This window comes from Scyliorhinus torazame, chromosome 1, assembly GCF_047496885.1.
Source record: "Scyliorhinus torazame isolate Kashiwa2021f chromosome 1, sScyTor2.1, whole genome shotgun sequence".
In the NCBI taxonomy this organism is placed as follows: Eukaryota; Metazoa; Chordata; class Chondrichthyes; order Carcharhiniformes; family Scyliorhinidae; genus Scyliorhinus; species Scyliorhinus torazame.
This window is the reverse complement of record NC_092707.1, coordinates 273,423,960-273,443,238: the sequence shown is the minus strand read 5'-3', so window position 1 is coordinate 273,443,238 and position 19,279 is coordinate 273,423,960. Positions and strand designations below refer to the sequence as shown.

The 19,279-nt window shown below is 43.1% G+C and overlaps 1 protein-coding gene across 5 annotated transcripts in view; it reads right to left on the bottom strand.

Moving 5' to 3' along the window:
* Positions 1-733: 733 nt before the first annotated feature.
* plcb1 (phospholipase C beta 1) overlaps positions 734-19,279 on the bottom strand; it is a 1,179,298-nt gene continuing 1,160,752 nt past the window's right edge. For 2 of the 5 annotated variants that reach the window (XM_072506091.1, XM_072506111.1), the window contains one exon: positions 734-3,163. In XM_072506091.1, the coding sequence (XP_072362192.1) occupies positions 2,933-3,163 (231 nt within the window). In that variant the 3' untranslated portion in view covers positions 734-2,932. The remainder of the gene's footprint in view (positions 3,164-19,279) is intronic. The other 3 variants (XM_072506102.1, XM_072506120.1, XM_072506128.1) reach the window with 3 other exon arrangements.

Sequence of the window (19,279 nt, the reverse complement as noted above, 5' to 3'; positions counted from 1 at the left end):
TGTTGATGTCTCCAAATGTCTTCCTCAATTGCAGCCTGCTCCTTGGTAGGACGTAAGCATTATTGGCATGGACATCGCCTCTTTTATACATTGTGTATGACTCCCTGTGTGGATCATGCCATGCCCGGCCAAGCAGTTCCTTTTGTCTTTTCTGGAACCTTCTGCTAGAACCTTTGATAATGGATCAGTTTTCCAAATAGTAATTAATATTCAGATGATCAAACTTCTATCCACCAAAAACCTTCTCCTATTTAAACTACCGCTATAGGCATTTAAGATCCCTTCAGTAGGATCACATGTCTTACCCTCGAACTCTGATCCCTCACGGCAGCCGGCAGTTTTACATACTGGATTCCTCAATGGACAGAGATGATTTGATATTTGTGAAATATTCAGGGGAGTCCCAGGTGCTAAATGACCACTGTATCAAGTTTCTGTTTAAGTTGTAAACATTGAAGAGGGGTCTTTTGTATATAAGTAACTAAAATGTTAAATCTGACACGGTATTCCCAGTTCACCAAAGGGCTCAATTATTGCCTGCTAAACTTTGTGAAACCTTTGTTGTAGAATTAAGTGCCCTGGGTGTTCATACTGAGTTCTTCCAAAATTTGCGGTGTTGCAAAGAGTTGAAACAGTAGCTGCATGTGCACATGTCACTTTTTGGGTCTTTGTCAGTCTCATTTCTCAAAAAAAACACCGTGGTAGATATTCTTTCAATGGTGACACAGAGAAATGCATGTTTAAAGAAGTTTTATTTTTCCATTGTTAACGGATGAATGCACATAAAATTACTAGTGGAAGAAACATCATGCCAGAAAATTGCATAGAATTCATACAAAATTTGAATATGCATTTCGGAACAAGTTATCATTGTTAAAGACAATATTATTTACATCCTTTTTATGTGAAGTTTGTCACATTTTGTTATTCTAAAGTCAACTTTAAGTCAAAACATTTGAACAATATTAGAGCACAGACCATTCGTTTAACATGATCAGTGAGGTAAACAGAATTAGGCTGCACTCACTGTTATTATGCGATTTGTTATTTGTCCAGACCTGATGTACGAGCTGAAGTTTGTGAAACACTGTGACATGTCCTAATCAAAAATGACCCGCATTTAATGCTGAACACAAGATGTAGTGTTTGCAGTTGTTAAATGAAGAGCACATACAACCTATTTCAGTACAGAACAGGCCATTAATACAGATTTCCACAGTAAATACGTTGAATATTCCACTTAGACAGATACAGAACAAGGCAAACACTTTAAAGGCACAAGACGTTCACATCATATAGACCCCTTCTGTTAGTTTCAACAAACCCAATTCAAGTAACGTTGAACAACAAATATAACGTGTGTATGTATGTGTATGTTTTATATATATATAGACACACATTTACACACACACACACTTCCACTACAACCATTGAAAACTATAGGGTGTGATATAGACAGAATAAACCTATGAATTTCTGTTTTTTGCGATAAACTCACAGTTAAAATGAATAAAAAATAAAGATGCTCCACCTTCAATTATGAGCATCTAAATAGCTCGACCTATGATGGTGTTTTTGTTAGAATAGCACATTAAATTGTATAAAAATAAAGAGAATGTTTTACTGAAACATCATATTAGACAAATACTGCACCAAATGATGGCAATGCAATGTTTTCATTCAGGATAATTACACATACTGGAAGTGGAAATACAAGAAACATCAAATTTATGTATTTCATAGATTGAACAGCCACAATAACATTGAAATGTTTTTGCCATAAAATGGTCTCTTAAACCTTAAACCACCTAGCCTGCCAATTTAACTGCTGCAATACTTGTATCTGTTGTATATCGGATATATGGCATAGAGTGAATAATGCCAAATAACTCAGGTTGCACAAATAGCTTATGTGACTATCCATTAGAGTGCCATTTACTAAAGTTACCAGTGATGATTAACCATTAGCAGTATCGCATTTTCAGTGTTTAATTTTGAAATTAAAATTTCATTCGCAAAGTGCATTCATACACATTAATACATTGACTTGCTTGCATTTTTCTCTCCTTTCAGTTCAGGATATTTACAACCACTGTTATTGTACAAAACAAATTGTATAAATGACTTAGATGTGCAGCAAGTTACAATATTTTGATTGTGCAGTTGGATATAAGGACTTTCCGTTACGTCACTCACATTAACTTGTAATAACAATCTTGGTTTAGAAAAACTGTGATATCAATGTAACTTTACTTTGTACACACAAGTCAAAGACACTTTTTACCCTGTAAAGCTACCTTAAAGTACATTACAGCACAAACTCCACAACAAAAACTGCCTCTTACAGTTATATTTTAAAGTATCCACAGTGATAACCCTAATACGTCCATCATGCATGCATCCCTGAAACTTGTTTCCTGTCGAATATACCGGACAAAGCTATACAGAAAGTTTTAGAGTTACACAACCAAAACTCCCATTATATTAAGCAACATTCTTAATTCAGCAGTGCCAACATTAAAGTATGCAGCAATTTACAATTCTTTAGATAAGTGTACTTAATGTATAAAGCAAAGACAATGGCAAACCTGTGCTTGCAGCTAAAGCAAAGGTTTCTTACGACAGTGCAATCATGCAATGTTATGGATACGTGGCTGTTGAACTTGGCCTATTTAAGTACTACAGGTCTCACGTTCCTCTTTCATGGTTTTCAAGTGAAATGGATGGCACTGTACAATTAGTTTCGCACTGGCACTTGAACTGAATGTACATACACATGACCCTGACGCTGCACTGTATGCTTGAATAGGTCTTCCAGGACACAGACTTGTATTTCAAGCAGTTGCTTTCCTGCCTTCATCGTTTGTGTTGAAGCCCCTACCCCCCAAAAAAATGTAATAGATGAACGCAGTTTAAAGGTGGGATCTGCTTATTAAAGTGATGTGTCGAAGACTTTATCTGACTTGTCGTCTTCTAAATCATCTTCATTTGGGCATGACTGGTGGTTCAATTTCCCATTATCTGGAGCGAGGACGGGAGGTGGAGCACTGTGATCTCCATCCTCACTGAACTTCCCTTTCAGCGTATCCTGCACAAATTCTTGGATTTCCAAAGGCAGCCTCTTAAACTTGTCTTGGTATTCTTGATCAAGATCACTCTGTAACTTCAAATGAGAGACAAACAGTAAATTTCTACAGACAAGCAAATTAAGACTTCTTTATTGCTCAATGGGATCTTTCTGTCGCTGGCAAGCTCACTCCGATATAAACAACACATTTTTGTTTTAGGCGATGTTAATCCTTTTGGTTAAGTATGAAAATTTGTTATGTGTTTTTTGTGACTTGGGTGTTTGAAAGACAGAACAGTTATTGGCTCCCATCTAATGGTGCTGCATATAGAATGGGATAGAGATCCCAAAACATAATTTGTTTGCCCGTTTACTCCCCTCGTTCTTGACTGAAGGCTTTGATTGCCTTGAATGGCTTTGAAAGCTTTGATCTTTGTTCTGAGGATCCTAGACATTCTTCCATCAGTGTAGACAGGAGGCTTTTTAATCTTGGGGGCACAATATTGTATCTCACCCATTGTTCACACACAGAAGCACACACAAAAATCTTTCCATAATGATCATTAGGTAATGGTCACAAGGGGAAATCTTGCCTGGTTATTTTCCCCTCCATGTCCAACTGGTTGTTACGTTGAACTGTAGCATTAAAATAGCTGCCTGAACAGTTAACTCAGTTCACTCAGCACAGACTAGGAATTGAATTAGGGACTTCTGAATACCTCAGGTACAGCAGACGTCACCAGCCAAGTCATCGGGAACACTTTGGATCATTTATTGCGCTGTGAGGAGCAGATTATATAAACTCTGCTTTTAACACTACCAACTCAATGGGAACAGGGACGATGATGATCAGTTAAAATTTTGGACATTTGCCTTACCCGGAAATAGGTGAGTACATCATAAAGATATGCAAGCCAGGGCATGATGCCAATGCGAACAATGCAATTTTAACTGCCGGGGCAGAGGTTGTACCCATGTGACCAACATGCTCTGTAAAATCTCAGGAACTGACTAAAGGGAGCTGTTAACAATTTTAACCGGGAGTTTACCTCAAGGCAGAAGCTAACAGAGACACTTGTGACTTTTTGAATGCCCAAGGCTACTAGATTAACTATTTCTCATTCATATATTGTTGGAATGAGAGACATGTTGCACTCATCCGGACAAACATAAGAATACCACATTTCAAATTATCACATCAATTTATACTATAGAAGAAAAGGGTGTTGATTGGTTGGCAAGTCGAATTTGATCATCTGAATGTTGCCATGCAGAAAGCAAAGGGAAACTATAGGCTCACCAAGTTCATGGGAATTCAACCAAGCTTTAACATATTGCTGGGGTCCCTGTGTCTGAAGCAGTCTCTTCTAGCAAGCATAAATTAGTCATGTTATAAGCTTGACTGATTACCTTAAATTGTTTGTTAAGTATAGCTATTAGCACACTCAAGGTGGTTCAGCAAGTGCTACCCAATCACAGCTAACAGTAGACATTTTCTTTGCAAGGGTGGGCTGGTTGAGTACCGTCTATCCTCTCTGCCTATTAACTGTACTGGCTGGAATTCTCCAGTCATTGGGATTCTCTATTCCCGCCGGCAGCGCACACCCATCCGCGGGTTTCCCGGCAGTGTGGGGTGGCTTCAATGCAAAATCCCATTGACAGGTAGCGGGAGTAGAGAATCCCGCTGCCAGTGAACGGCGTGCCACTGAGAAACACGTGGCTGGGCGGCTGTAGAATCCAGCCCACTGTTTGATTCATTCAAACTGGGATACACAGCCTAGACAGCGGCACATTGGATCAGAGCCAACTTGCCTACCATTCAGTTCCTTTTCTCCTACATTGTTGTGCTCATTTGACATTCTTGCATTTGTCCTGATGAATCGAAGACAACAAGCTTCAGCAACAAGTCTATCTTTTTAGCAATATTCATGGTCTTCACTTTGTGGCATCACTCATCCTGACTAAGCATTCATGCTTGTCATGGCTGTCTGTATTATTTATGTATTCTGGTTAGAGGGACAGTTAGAGGAAGATGAGCACAGTAATAGCAGCCTGGTCGACTTAGGACAAGCAGCTACTGGGAATCTTGGATCACAGCAGGCAGAAAGCGGGAAGCCAGACAGGCCAGGGATCAATGGATACTGAAACTCTCTTATTCACCTTTCTCAATTCACTCACCTAAAAAAGTGGCAAAACGCTATTCTGCATTAACGGTCCTTGTTTCCCCCATTCACCACTCCCTTCACTCTGCATTGTGCAACCATTCAGCCTCTTTATCAGATATACCTGCACCTGCTTGCAGTTAAAGTCGTGGCATACATACAGAAAACTGACAATACCTCCTCTGCATCGTCCTGTAATAAGTCACGCAGAAAGCTTCCCATACAGGTATTGCATGAAATAATGGAGCACCACTCATTGGGAATAAAATAAGACAGTTTTGCAGAAATTTCCAACGGCAATATTTCAAGGCTTGACCCATTTTACTTGCTTATTATGTGACAAAGAAGCCTTAGCTGCTCTTTGTTCACTGGAGAGCAATAAAAAAATTGAATGGATATAAGCTGTGAATTGAAAAATGCAAATGTGAGTGATTCCTGAGTGGATCACAGAACCCGAGCAATAAATGAACGGGGTAGAAATTGGTACATCCTGCCCCTATTTGGCTGTGTCCAACCCAGGATAGGCATTCACACCCGGCAATGGGACTCTTGAATATAATTGGGTTGGATTGGATTTGTTTATTGTCATGTGCGCCGAGGTACAGTGAAAAGTATTTTTCTGTGAGCAGTTAAAACAGATCATTTAGTACATGAAAATAAAAGAAAAGAAAAAGAAAACACATAATAGGGCAACGCAAAGTACACAATGTAAATAGATAGACATCGGCATCGGGTGAACCATACAGGAGTGTAGTATTGATTAGGTCAGTCCATAAGACGGCTGTTTAGGTGTCTGGAACAGTGGTAAAGAAGCTGCTTTTGAATCTGTTCGTGCGTGTTCTCAGACTTTTGTATCTCCTGTCTGATGGAAGAATTAAGGGCTTAAAGTCAATACTGAAGGACCCTTGACAGAAACTTTTTCAGAAAAAGCATAACAGGCATTGAATTAGTTAGCAGTTGCCAATGGATTTCAGAATTATTTAATTTTATAAATAGAAAACTGTGGAAGGAGGAACAGCAATCCTTAGGGTCAGCCATTACCCTGTAACCTGCTCCAAAATCCTCCCTCCAGGGCTTTGTTGAGTGTTACAGCTCATGACCTAGCAAACATGCACTGATGATCCCCCTCTGGGTTGCCTAGTGGCGTGATCAATGCTGGGAGCCCACCCCAAATGCGCTGAAGACACCCAAGGGGCAATTTCCCTGGACCCATGAGCTTCTTACTCCCGGCATTTGTTGATGGCACAGTGCTCAGTCTGAGCATGGGCCTGGTGACTAGGCCCAGGTGAATGTTTACACCAATACTTTCAGAAGGAAGAGGGAGGAAGGCATATTGGCAAGAAGCACAAGAAAGAAAATACGTTACAGAATGTGGACACATAAAGTAAAGGAAATAATAATAAAATATCATTAAGCAGCAGCTGTTAAATATGCAACATTTATCTGAATGAATTAGGTTTTTAAAAATTGCATATAAAGTGGGGTTTTAAGTGGCAATGAAAGCACATGCAACTTAACATTTTAAAAAGATTAGTTAAGTTAATATATCCAACACCATAATATTACAAGCATTACTCACAAGCACCTCACTCAGTTACCTATTCCAGGTTGAATAGCAAGATTATACCAAATTATCTATATCCAATAACATGCGTTAATTCCAGGAAAATCAAGAGAGCAATACGATCTTCCATAAATAACATACAAATTATATACGGTCCTTATAAAGTTTGGATGTGCGCTATGCTTTTCAGAAATGGGCGCATGAACATGATTCTTTTTGTCTCTTTGAAGTACGAGGAGCTAATGTGGCATCACTGCAAAATGCCAAAACTAAAGATTATTGAGTACTCTGTAATGCCAAATCCAAGTCATGACCTAAAGAAGCAGAAACAGAAAACACTGGAGCCACTCAGCAGGTCACGTAGCATTTGCTGAGAGAAAAACAGAGTTAACATTGCAGCTCCATGACCCTTCAGAACTTTTGTTGGGATTCCAAAGAATGGTGAACAGCCGGAAATGTTAATACGACTGTTTCTCTTTGCCCACAGATGCTGCCTGATCTGCTAATTGGTTCCAGGATGTTCCAGTTTTATTTCAAATTCTTATCCCCAGCCTATTTTGTTTTTGTTCTTAGCATAAAATGGTGAATAGGGTGTTGTAATTATTTAGTGGATCCCAGCATTTGCACATGGGCTCTCGCACATCAAAAATGAGGAAAGATTGGAGAGCCTGGGATTTATAAAATCAAGAGGCCTAAACGGAGTATATAGGAAGGACCAAAACCACTTCGCAGAGATGTCAAAAATCAGGGGGCTGGGATTTTAAAGTATCGCTAAAAAAAGAGACCTTCTGGCAAAGCTTTTCATCTTGTACTCACCAGGACAAATTGGAAGATTATCAACAGTAAAGGAAATAACTACTTATACTGAATGGGAAAATATTGCTGATTGGTTGGTAAGTGGTCTCTGATTGGTAGAGGGGTTGCCACGGTCAATTCCGCAGAGAACAGTTAACTGCCAAACGTTTGTTCAAATAAATTTGGTTTATTTCCCATGGCAATACTTTGACCGATCAGAGTCAATCTTCCTGGCTTGAATTTGAACACAAGCTTGGTAGTTAACTGTTCCCTGCTGCATTCTCCATGGCAACACCTCTTCCAATCAGAGTTTGCTTGCCAACCAATGAGCACTCTCTTCTTGCGCAACATAAATTGTTGTTCCCTTTACTGTTGGTTTATCTTTTTAAAAAAAAGTATTTTGATTGGTATTGTCAAAGTGAAACTTTGCGTCCGATATTTACAATGTATAAAGTTCTTATGTACATATATTCTTTCTTGATATATCTTAGCCCCCCCCCCCCCCCCACCCATCTCTGCTCCCTACACCCCCCTCCCTGACTCCCCCCAGGTTTCCCCCTCTTCCGCTCAGGGTGTTTTATGACTGAGCTCCTGTTTTCCCCTCCCCCCCTTCCTCGTGTGGTTTTTGTTGCAGGCCTTCTGGGTTTGGGGGAGGGGCTTCCTGCTCCCTCTCCCTCCCCCTGCTCCATGCCTGTTGGTTTATCTTGTGCAGCTCTCCCAATGAGTGCAAGACAAAAAGCTTTGACAGCATGTTTCTTTTTTCAGTACTACTCATGTTCTCTACCACCAAGTGACTATTAGATTTAAAGTAATTGGTCCAAGGATTAGAGGGGAGCTGAGGATAAATAATTTCACCTATACAATGGTGGGGCTCTGGGAGTGAGAGCCTGAAAAGATTGGTAGAGGCAGAAACCAGGCAGCATGGTGGCACAGTGGTTAGCACTGCTGCCAAGAACCCGGGTTCAATTCCGACCTCGGGTGGAGCTTGCACGTTCTCCCTGTATCTGTTTGGGTTTCCTCCAGGTGCTCTGGTTTCTTTCCACAGTCCAAATATGTGGTTAGGCGGATTGGCCATGCTAAATTGTGCCTAAGTGTTCAAAAGGTTAGGTGAGGTTACGGGGATAGGGCGGGAATGGGCCTAGGTAAGGTGTTCTTTCAGAGGGTCAGTGCAGCATCGATGGGCTGAATGGCCTCCTTCTGCACTATAGGGATTCTATGATTCTATGGGATTCACAAAACCCTTGCTACTTTTTAAACTACTTCGACTTGCACTTGAAGTGCCATAACCTACAAGGCTATGTACCAAGAACTGGAAATTGGGATTGGGCTGGGATTTTGGCTGACTCGGACCTGATGGGCTGAATAACCTCAGGGGCTATGATTCTGTGACACTGGTGTAGTAACCAGGGTCAATCCAAACATCAGTGTAAAGATTTAAATTCTGTCAATCCGGTGCCTTTTATAAGTGGAGGTATATTAAATTTGCACCAACCGGTATGTGCTTTCACATCCTGACCTGAAAATATGATGATTAATCGCAGTTGCATGAATGTTGGCTCTCGCCCTGGGACCCTGCCAAACTTCAAATTTGATTCTGCAGTGTAATTGTCATCCAATCGAGATTTTCAATCAGCATAGACTAAACACCATTTTATCTCTTTATTTCCTTGTTGGGGCAGACAAGGTCATCTCCCTGGAATGTTAACTCCCTCAGTCGTCTATGTCCTGTCGAATCTATGGCCTTAAATCCCATGTTAGAAAATGCTCGATGCAAATATTGTTGAATCTGAAATTAAATGCTGTGCTCATCCTTTTCTGTGGATTTTTCTAACAGTAAGGTGAGGCATATCACAAGAATAAAACAGACCAAATCTATGAGACTTTGCTGCGGCAAAAAATAGGATATTTACACAGCTAACAATCATGAGGCTATGTAAAAAAAACTTTTAACAATTATGAGAGGCTATATAAAAATGCAAGTATTTTAATTGAAATAGAAGTACAGAAATCGCCTTTGAAAAAAGGAAATGAGACCATTTTGATATAAACTATGTAGTCCTCTTTCTGTTTCTCAAGGAAAAGAAAAGCTTTTGTGTTCTGAGAAGGTCTTATTCTGAAGGAATTCTCAGTGGACATGTGTTAATTGACAGCATCCTGCAACTGAGCTTTACTATTGTGGAACACGGGATCCTTCGGGAGTGCCGCCTGTCACCGAACTCCAAAGCATTATTCTGCTAGTAGCCTAGCAATAAAATCTAATTTTAATTCTACATTCATTTCTGCTGTGTTTTTCTGTGAAGCAAAAGGAAAGTGACCTGACTCTACCAAAGGGCTGGCACAGCGGGCCCGATGGGCCGAATGCCACTGCATCTTACTATGTTGACAGCTCATTAAACTGAAAGGTTCACCTCTACGTTTCTCTCTCAGCAATTGCCGCCTGACCAGTTGAACATTTCCTCCATTTTCTGGTTTCATTGAAGATGAGTGAGGTGCTGGATAGAAATGTGGCTCCCGAGTTCTCCTGGCAAATAGGGTGGCCATTAAATCACGCTGCACTATCAGAAGACCATTTTAGCCACTGCAATTTGCTCCGGGAATTGTCATTCGCCACTTGGGGAAGATTGGAGGTGATCTCCCTTTCTTGGTCTACTCCCAGTGGGAAGTGGAGAACAATAGATCTGCTTTAAAAAGCTGCAGCCAGGTAAAGAGAATTGGTGGGACCACACCTAGGGTATCACGTGCAGTTTGGTCTCCTTATTTCAGGAGAGATACGAGCATTGGGGAGATTAGCTCAGTTGGCTGGATAGCTGGTTTGTGATCCATTGCGACGCCATCAGTTGAGGTTCAACTCCTGTACTGGCTGAGGCTATTCATGAAGGCCCCACCTTCTCAACCTTACCCCTCGCTTGAAGTATGGTGATCCTCAGGTTAAATCACCACCAATCCCTCAAAGGGGAAAGCAGCCTATGGTCATCTGGGACTAACATTTCAGGCAGTTTAAAGGTGGTTCACTTTGTTGATACTAGGTTGATTCCTGAAACAGAGGGGTTCCCTTATGAGGAACATTTGAGCAGGTTGCGTTGCTGCTCAATGGACAAAGAACAAAGAACAAAGAAATGTACAGCACAGGAACAGGCGCTTCGGCCCTCCAAGCCCGTGCCGACCATGCTGCCCGACTAAACTACAATCTTCTACACTTCCTGGGTCCGTATCCCTCTATTCCCATCCTATTCATGTATTTGTCATGAATGGAGTTTAGCAGAATCGTATTGAAACTTATAAGATCCTGAAGGGGCTTGGCAGGGTACATGTGAGCAGATGTTTCCTCTTGGGGAATCTAGAACTGGGAAGCACCATTTCAGAATAGGTGGTCTCCCATTTAGGACCGAGATCGGTGAGGAATTTCTTCTCTCAATGGTTGATAATCGTTGGAATTCTCTACCTCATAGAGCAGCTGAGGCTGGGTCAGTGATTATCCACAAGAGTCATGGGTTATGGAGGGATGGCAGGAAAGTGGAGTTGAAGCCAAAATCCGAGCAGCCGTGATCTTATTGAAAGCAGAGCCAGCCTGAAGGGCCAAATGGCCTTTTTCTGCTCTGATTTCTTACGTTCTCATGTAAAAGGCAATTCTTAACCAAGTTGGCCAAAGGAGTGGGTGGGTGTCACCGGCTGGAATGCCCCGACTTTCCAGACTCTGTAGAGGGTGTTGTTGATAAACATGAGGGCCAGGAGGGACAGTTTGGCAGGAGGCAGCATGGGCAGTTGATGGAACGTCCAGTACACTAAGAACTGCTGCACATGGCGAAAGAGGTTAAATAACCTCAGAAGGGTGGCCAAGGTTCTGATGCCAGTGTATACCTTTAATAAGGACACGGGTGTCCACACAAATTAAAAAGAAAAACTAAGTTTTATTTACAAACGATATATCTATACACTTCCCGGTGTACCCCTACTTCCTCCTGGTCGGTGCCTTACTGGCTGACCTTATATACACTAGGTAATTGAGATACCCCTCCCTTGCGGCGGAGCCTGTGTTCCACAAGGAACACGGGAACACAAGCATTCCCACTCCGTAGGTCCCGTGTGGGATATTACAATACCCTCTGCTGCTTGGGTAGTATAAACCTTTGGCCTGCTGGTTCTCAATGAGAATCCCATGGGACTTAACTCTGAGACATGTTCCTCTCCCCCTGCGAGCTGAGACATGTTCCCCTCTCCCTGGGGGCTATACTTAACTTTACGCCCCCCGGGGGATCCTTTCGACTGAATCACGTTTTTCAAAACCTGTTTCGCAATTTTCTCCTGACTTTCGGCCCGTGCCAACAATCCCGTGGACCACTAAGGCGAGCTCAAAATCACCCCTCAATTCTCTAGCATCCATGATTACAAAATTCTTGGGGGAGGGAGTTACACTTTACAACTAAGTTTATCATCCAGTGTGGTGGTTATCCTTTAAGAGTAACTTGTACTTTTAGTGCCAGGATTCATTGACTTTTGGCAAGACAGGGTGATCCAGGAGGGGCCAGAAATCCCACCCATGCTTGGAATCAGTGTTATATCTGATATCAGAAAATGGTTTCTCATTCAATTTAACAGGTCTGAAAATTAATTTGGCCATTCCACTAACTTTTAAAAATACATTTAGAGTACCCAATTTTTGCTGGGTTATGGGGATAGGTTAGACGTGTCGGCTTAACTGGGGTGTTCTTTCCAAGGGCCGGTGCAGACTCGATGGGCGGAATGGCCTCCTTCTGCACTGTAAATTCTATGAAAATTCTGCTTTTATGACATCTTAATTGCAACTTTTGCAGACACACGGTTTGCCTGTATGTTAAATCAGGATTTTAAAAAATAATACTTCAACAGTTATACCCTAACAGGCATTTAATAACGACTGCAACAGATATATATGATACAATTTATATACCAATTCCTCAAATTCATCACAATATCCATAGACCAAACTTAAAATATTATTTTCCCAACAATTTCTTAAATGTTAAGCCTGTGGTTGAAGTGCCAGTTATGGAGTTTGAGTCTGATTGTGCATTAGTTTAAATGGTTAATTTTCAGGGTCTTTTTAGCTCTAAAGGTTGGCAGTCAGTCGTGCTGAATATGAATTGATGGATATTTCATTCCAGATCCTGGGCCAAATGGCACCAATCTGCAATCAATGATGCCCCAGCTTTGTGGTTCTTCACACTTGGGACACAAGCCAAAGGCTTGCATTGGCTGGAGCTGCCATTAGTGCTGTAGAATCAGCTTCACCCACAGACAGGCTGGTGGCAGAGTTTAAGTTATTGCGATGAACTCAATGCCCACTGCCTGCTCCATGCCATATTTACTGGGGCCTTCTGCTGGGTGACCCAAGTGCCTGCCTGAATCAGGCGGTATGCTCACTGAGGATCCAGTGCGCATGTTCCATCCAATTCTAACATGTGGAATAGAATCATAGGGCGGGATTCTCCGACCCTCCACGCTGGAATCTGGCCCAGCGCGGGGGCGGAAAATAGCCGTTCATGCCGGAAATCTCCGCTATTTTCCGCGGACCCACCAGTCCCGCGTGCGCGGTCGACGCGGTGCTGGTCGGGGGCCGTTGGAACAGGCCCCCGCGGCGATTCTCCGCGGTCGACCGGCCGAACTCCCGCCGGCGTGGTTTACATCTGGTACCACCCGGCGGGAGCTTGGGGGCGGGATTCTCACTTTTGGGGACTAAGTCCCCACGGCCGCCGGGGAACGGGCGAGAATCACTCCGGACTTATTCCTTGAAAGTCCGGGGTGATTCTCCGTTTTCCAGGGGGCTAGCAGGGCCCCGGCTTGCATCCCGCGGCTCAGGCTGCCGGCGGTGCTCTGCTGTCCAGACCGCGCGGCCGCGCATGCATGCGGTGGCCCACCTCGGCGCGGGCGCGCCGACATGGCGGAGCCACTCAGTGGGCCCGTGCGGAGGAAGGTAGGTTCCTCGCAGATTGCGATGACCCGCCGATCGGTGGCCCAGCTTTGTGGTTCGCATGCGAGGACCCGCTTGCAGCCATTGTGCACATGCGCGGCCGTACGGTCTGGGCAGCAGAGCCCCGTCGGCAGCCAGAGCCGCGGGACGCATGCTGGGGCCCTGCTATCCCCCTGGAAAACGGAGAATCACCCCGGCCATTCGAGGAAAAAGTCCGGAGTGATTCTCGCCCATTTTCCGGCGGGCGTGGGGACTTAGTCCCCAAAAGGGAGAATCCAGCCAATAGAATGGTTACATAGCAGATGTAGGTCATTCGGCCTGTTTGGGCCTGTGCCGACTCTCTACAAGAGGAATTGAGCTGGTCCCATTCCACCCAGACCTTCCCCATAGCTCTGCACATTTTCCTCTTTTCAGGTGCTTATCCAAGATCCTTTTGAAAATCATTATTGACTCTGTCGCCACCACCCTTTCAGGGAATGTATTCTAGGTCATAGCCACTCGATACATAATAAAGTATTTCCCCACGTCACTTTGGTACTTTTGGCAAGCGCCTGAAATCAGTGTCCTCTGTTTTTAAAAAATAAATTTAGAGTACCCAATTCATTTTTTCCAATTAAGGGGCAATTTAGCGTGGCCAATCCACCTAGCCTGCACATCTTTTGGGTTGTGGGGGTGAAACCCACGCAAACACGGGGAGAATGTGCAAACTCCACACGGACAGTGACCCAGAGCCGGGATCGAACCTGGGACCTCAGCGCCGAGAGGCCGCAGTGCGTCCTCTGGTTCTTGAACCCTTCTGCTCATGGGAATAGTTTCTCCCCATCGACTCTGTTCAGACCTCCTCACGATTTTGAACACCTCCAGCCTCCCAACCTTCTCTTCTCCAGGGAGAACAGCCCCAGCTTCGCCAATCTGTTCATGTACCCGCCATCCCTCTGATAAGAAACTGATGGAGGGGAAGAGATTCCAAAAAACGGTTAGTGAGACAAAAGCTAGCTTGGCACAGGTGAGTTTCTGGGGCTTCCACAAGAATAATGTGGGCTGTGAGCCTTACCCAGACCCAACCTCCCCCCTACCTCCCCCTCAACCTAGCCCACTAATTCTCCAAGAGGTTTGGCTGGCTGATTTGGACTCTGGGCTTCCTGACATTGGGTCAGCAAAGTGCAGTAGGACATCCATTTTGGCCTGCAGTTGCCAGTCACACTAGTATTGATGCTCAGCCTTTAAATTGGACTAGGTCTCCTGCAGGAATGCTGACACGGCCAAATGAGAGTTAAAACCTACTGTGTTTGTGCCTTTTATAGCTTTAAAGGTCTTTGTTAGTTTTACTTGCCCCAGTCTCCTATTACACTGTTCCCCTTGGTCGGTCCTACCTATTGTTGTTTTCCATTGTCTCCTCGCTGCAATTGTTTTCTTGCAGTAGTTGGCCTTGCTATCCTTTGTTCCCCTGCTTTCTTTTGTCGTGTTTATGAAGCACACCGAGAGTCGATCACGTTGCCTTCTGGGTGCGTTCTTTAACTGTTACAATTGTTGACTCACACTGCTGACAGCATGGCTCCAGGAATCCCTGTTGAGCTCCATGGTTTCCAGTCAAAACAATTTCCAGTCATCATCACCTTGACTCCCGACTGTCAATCCACCTATAGCTAATTTGCCATTCGTTCTACGAGCAGCAGTTTTCTGTAAATATCCCACATGCTCAGCTTTGCAAAAGGATTTAATAATGTCTTTGCTCTCACGCTCTGGAGGAAAGTCTGGATCACTGACAGGTCTATGAAACTGTTGCTCCAGTTTGCTGCCTTCCACTTCCTTTGGGCCTTGGTCACTGAATTCACCCTAATATCCACTGATAGGCCTCACCTGCTCTATTAGTTACATTCTCAAAGAATCCTGATCGGTTGCTGAGGTGCCCGGCTCCTCCTAATTCATGCTGACTGCTCCTTTTCTTTTGATGAATGCTGACAGCACATTGTCTAGGATATTTTCTCCCAGAGGAGATGATGTGGTAATTGGTCTTTAATGCTCAGATTTATGACTCAATGGGTGGGATTTTCCGACCCCGACCCTACAACGTATTTTTTGACAGCTGTGGGATCTTCTGGTCCCGCCGATGTCAATGGCATTTTGCGTTGTTCACTGGCTGCGCCACCATGGAACACGCTAGGAGGGCGCAATCAGCAGGACCGGAAGATCCCACAGGCGGGAAGGGCCGGAAATTCAGCCTGTCATTTTTTGTTTATTCTTTCATGGATGTGGACATGACAGGGCAAGGGCAGCATTTGTTGCCCATCCTTAATTGCCCTTGAACTGAGTGGCTTGCTCGGCCATTTCAGAGGGCAGTTCAAAAGGCAACCACCGTACTATAGTCTGAGTCAACCACACTGTCTGGAGTCACATGTAGGCCAGATCAGGTAAGGATGGCAGATAAAGGGGCATTAGTGAACCTGAGTTGTTTTTGCAATAGTCGATGATAGTTGTCATGGTCATCAATACTATGATCAGCTTTATCTTCCAGATTTATTAATTTGAATTCAATTTACACCAGCTGTCTTGATGGGATTGAACTCATGTCCCCAGAACATTTGCCTGGGCCTCTAGATTATTACCTAGTGACATTACATACACCACCATCACCCTCTTAATTGATAAAACTTATTACTCTAAAATCCTCATGCACTGCACATATCATTGTGGGGTTCCTGGTTAGGGTTAGGGTTAGGGTCAGGGTCAGGGTCAGGGTTAGGGTTAGGGTTAGGTCTGTAAACACAGACTTGTTTGCTTCTTTCTCTTTAAGAAATTAAGGGTGTTCCTTGGAATAATCCAGGTGTCTGGAAGCATTCATATCAATTTTCCAAAAGCCCAAGTGTATATGAGGCCCTGCTGCCTCATAGGGTCAGGGACTTGCATTCGATTCTGGCCTTGGGTTACTGTGAGGAGTTTGCACATTCTCCCTGAGAAATAAACATTTGAAATGTAGACTTCTATGCCATCTTACAAGATCTATTTCTTTCAGTTTATGACAAATTTCCTACAAGGATCCTGGATTTCCTCCGGGTGCTCAGTCTTCTTCCCACAGTCCAAAAATGTGCAGGTTAGATGGATTGGCCATGATCAATGTGTGGGGTTACGGGGATAGGGTGGGAAATGGGCCATAGAATGAACTCTTGGAGGGTTGGTGCAGACTTGATGGGCCAAATGGCCTCCTTCTGCACTGTTGGGTTTCCATGGATTCCAAATTAATTACCTTATTAAAAATGGAGTAAAGCATAAAAATGCAGCTCAGTGAAACACAAGCTTCTCCCTCTTTAATCCAATACATGAATAAGTTATGCTTTGACAACTGGCTCTTGCATCTGATCTTAAAATAATTTCAAAAACATATGCTACAAATAATTTTAAACTTGATTATCTATAGTTTTCCAAGTATGCTTCTTTACTATTCAAAAAGAGATGCCGGCTTTGGACTGGGGTGAGCACAGTAAGACATCTTACAACACCAGGTTAAAGTCCAACAGGTTTGTTTCAAATCACTAGCTTTCAGAGCACTGCTCCTTCCTCAGGTGAATGTACCTCTTCATTCACCTGAGGAAGGAGCAGTGCTCCGAAAGCTAGTGATTTGAAACAAACCTGTTGGACTTTAACCTGGTGTTGTAAGATTTAAAAAGAAGAGTTTTGTTTTCCACTTCCCAATTCTTAGGAACCCCTCCACAATATAGTAAACTTTGTTAAAAGTCAGATAAATCTCTGTTGTTTCAAGTTCCCGGCACTTTAAAGTGCTTATCATGAGGATCACCCTCCATATTTTTATGTAACTACTTTTAAAGGGCAAATATTGCCTTTTAATGTACATTAATCTGTACTCATAGAGGACCTGGAACATATTGCAATTTAGAAAAAATTAATACTCCAATAAAGTGCTTTTGATTATATGCAGTATTATGTTGTTTTACTCTGTGGATTTGCTGTTTTCCGATAAAACTGCACTCAAAATGATGCACCTGAAATTCTTTAGTGTGTCTTTGTGAGATGCAATTTCGAATTGCAAGTTTCCTTCCTCAATGACACATTTAAGGTCTGACAGTGGTAGACTTGTATACATTAGCAGAGTGTGGTAGGATATAATTTATTCAGTTGAGTTTTTAAGTGTAATGATGTTGCCTGAAGTAAGTTACGAGCTGCACTTTATAAAAGGATTCAATAAAACAACACCTGAGGAGTACCTTGTTTCCAGAATTACGACCAATACTTGAGTTCTCCTTAAAATATACTTGCAGAAGCAGATAAAGCTCTTGTGGTTTATGCTCGGCGGACCAGTACACTTCCCAAGGTCACCTTCTTGGATATATTTTCATCCATCTGACATTGATTCATGATACCAGATGGCTAAGGACAAAGCAAGATTGTTCAGCACAATGTGCGACCTACTTACAAAGCTAACAATCTGCTTGCTTCGTTCCTGGTAAAGCTCATGAAGCCTTTGATTAATATTTTAATTTTGCTATGGAGTTGGTGTGCTTGACTTGCTGAGCTTGGCTATCTGACCCATCTGCTCCTCGCACTGTACAGCAGCATGGCTCTCGAGATTAAAATGAAGTGGACGGTCACAGTGGTAAGCTGAGAATGACAGGTCTTTAGTGCATAATTGGAAAGCACATTTAATAATCTTGTGCTGATTGAAATGTACAGCAGTGAAACTTATTTCCTTCCGTAAGGTGCATTAGGACAGATTTTACAAACGGGGTCTTCAGGAGCACCTATTGAGATCTTGTGAGTATGCTCCCCATGATTTTCCATTCATTGGTGGAGAATTGTGGTCAAAATTCCTGTAATTTTCCAATGTTTGCTCCCACTGGGTTGAGCCCTTTTGTAAAATTGACTTCATTATGTTGTGACTTGGAAACTGAACTTGTGTGTGTTGATTGAAAAATATTGTCCAACCATTTTAATGGGGTTCATCAAACCTTGTTTTGAAAATGGCAATATGTTTTCATAGAATCCGAGAATTTACAGTGCAGAAGGAAGCCATTCGGCCCATTGAGTCTGCACCAGGCCTTGGAAAAAGAACCCCACTTAAGTCCACACCTCCACCCTATCCCCATAACTCAACTTAACCTTTTGGACACTAAGGGGCAATTTAGCATGGCCAATCCATCTAACCTGCACATCTCTCGACTGAGAGGGGTAACTGGAGCATCCGGAGGAAGCCCACGCAGACACGGTGAGAACGTGCAAACGCCACACAGCTAGTCACCCAAGGCCAGAATTGAACCCGGGACCCTGGAGTTGTGGGGAAGCAGTGATAACCATTCTGCTACGGTGCTGGTTTTATAATGTCCTTAAATGGTTGCCAAGAAATAGTGCATGATTGTGGTGAACGTATTATGGTAACCATTCACCACTGTATTACATTGTACTATGCTGTTGCCAATGTGGGCTCCACCTATGGACCATTGTACTGTATTACACTGCTTGTGTCATGTTGGTGCCCTTGTGGGCTCTGCCGCTGGCTCCACCCCCTTGAGGGGAGGTATATAGAGCAGCTGTCCTGTAGGCAGCTCTCAGTGCAGAGCAGTCACAGGCAGGCACTGTTCTAGTTGATTAAAGCCACTGTTCACTTCAACTCTCTGTCTCGTGTGAATTGATGGTCGCATCAATGATTTATCAAACTACAGGTAAAACTCACTCCATGACACTGTTTGCAAAAAATGTTTAAATGGCGGGAGATTACAAAATGGAAAAGATTT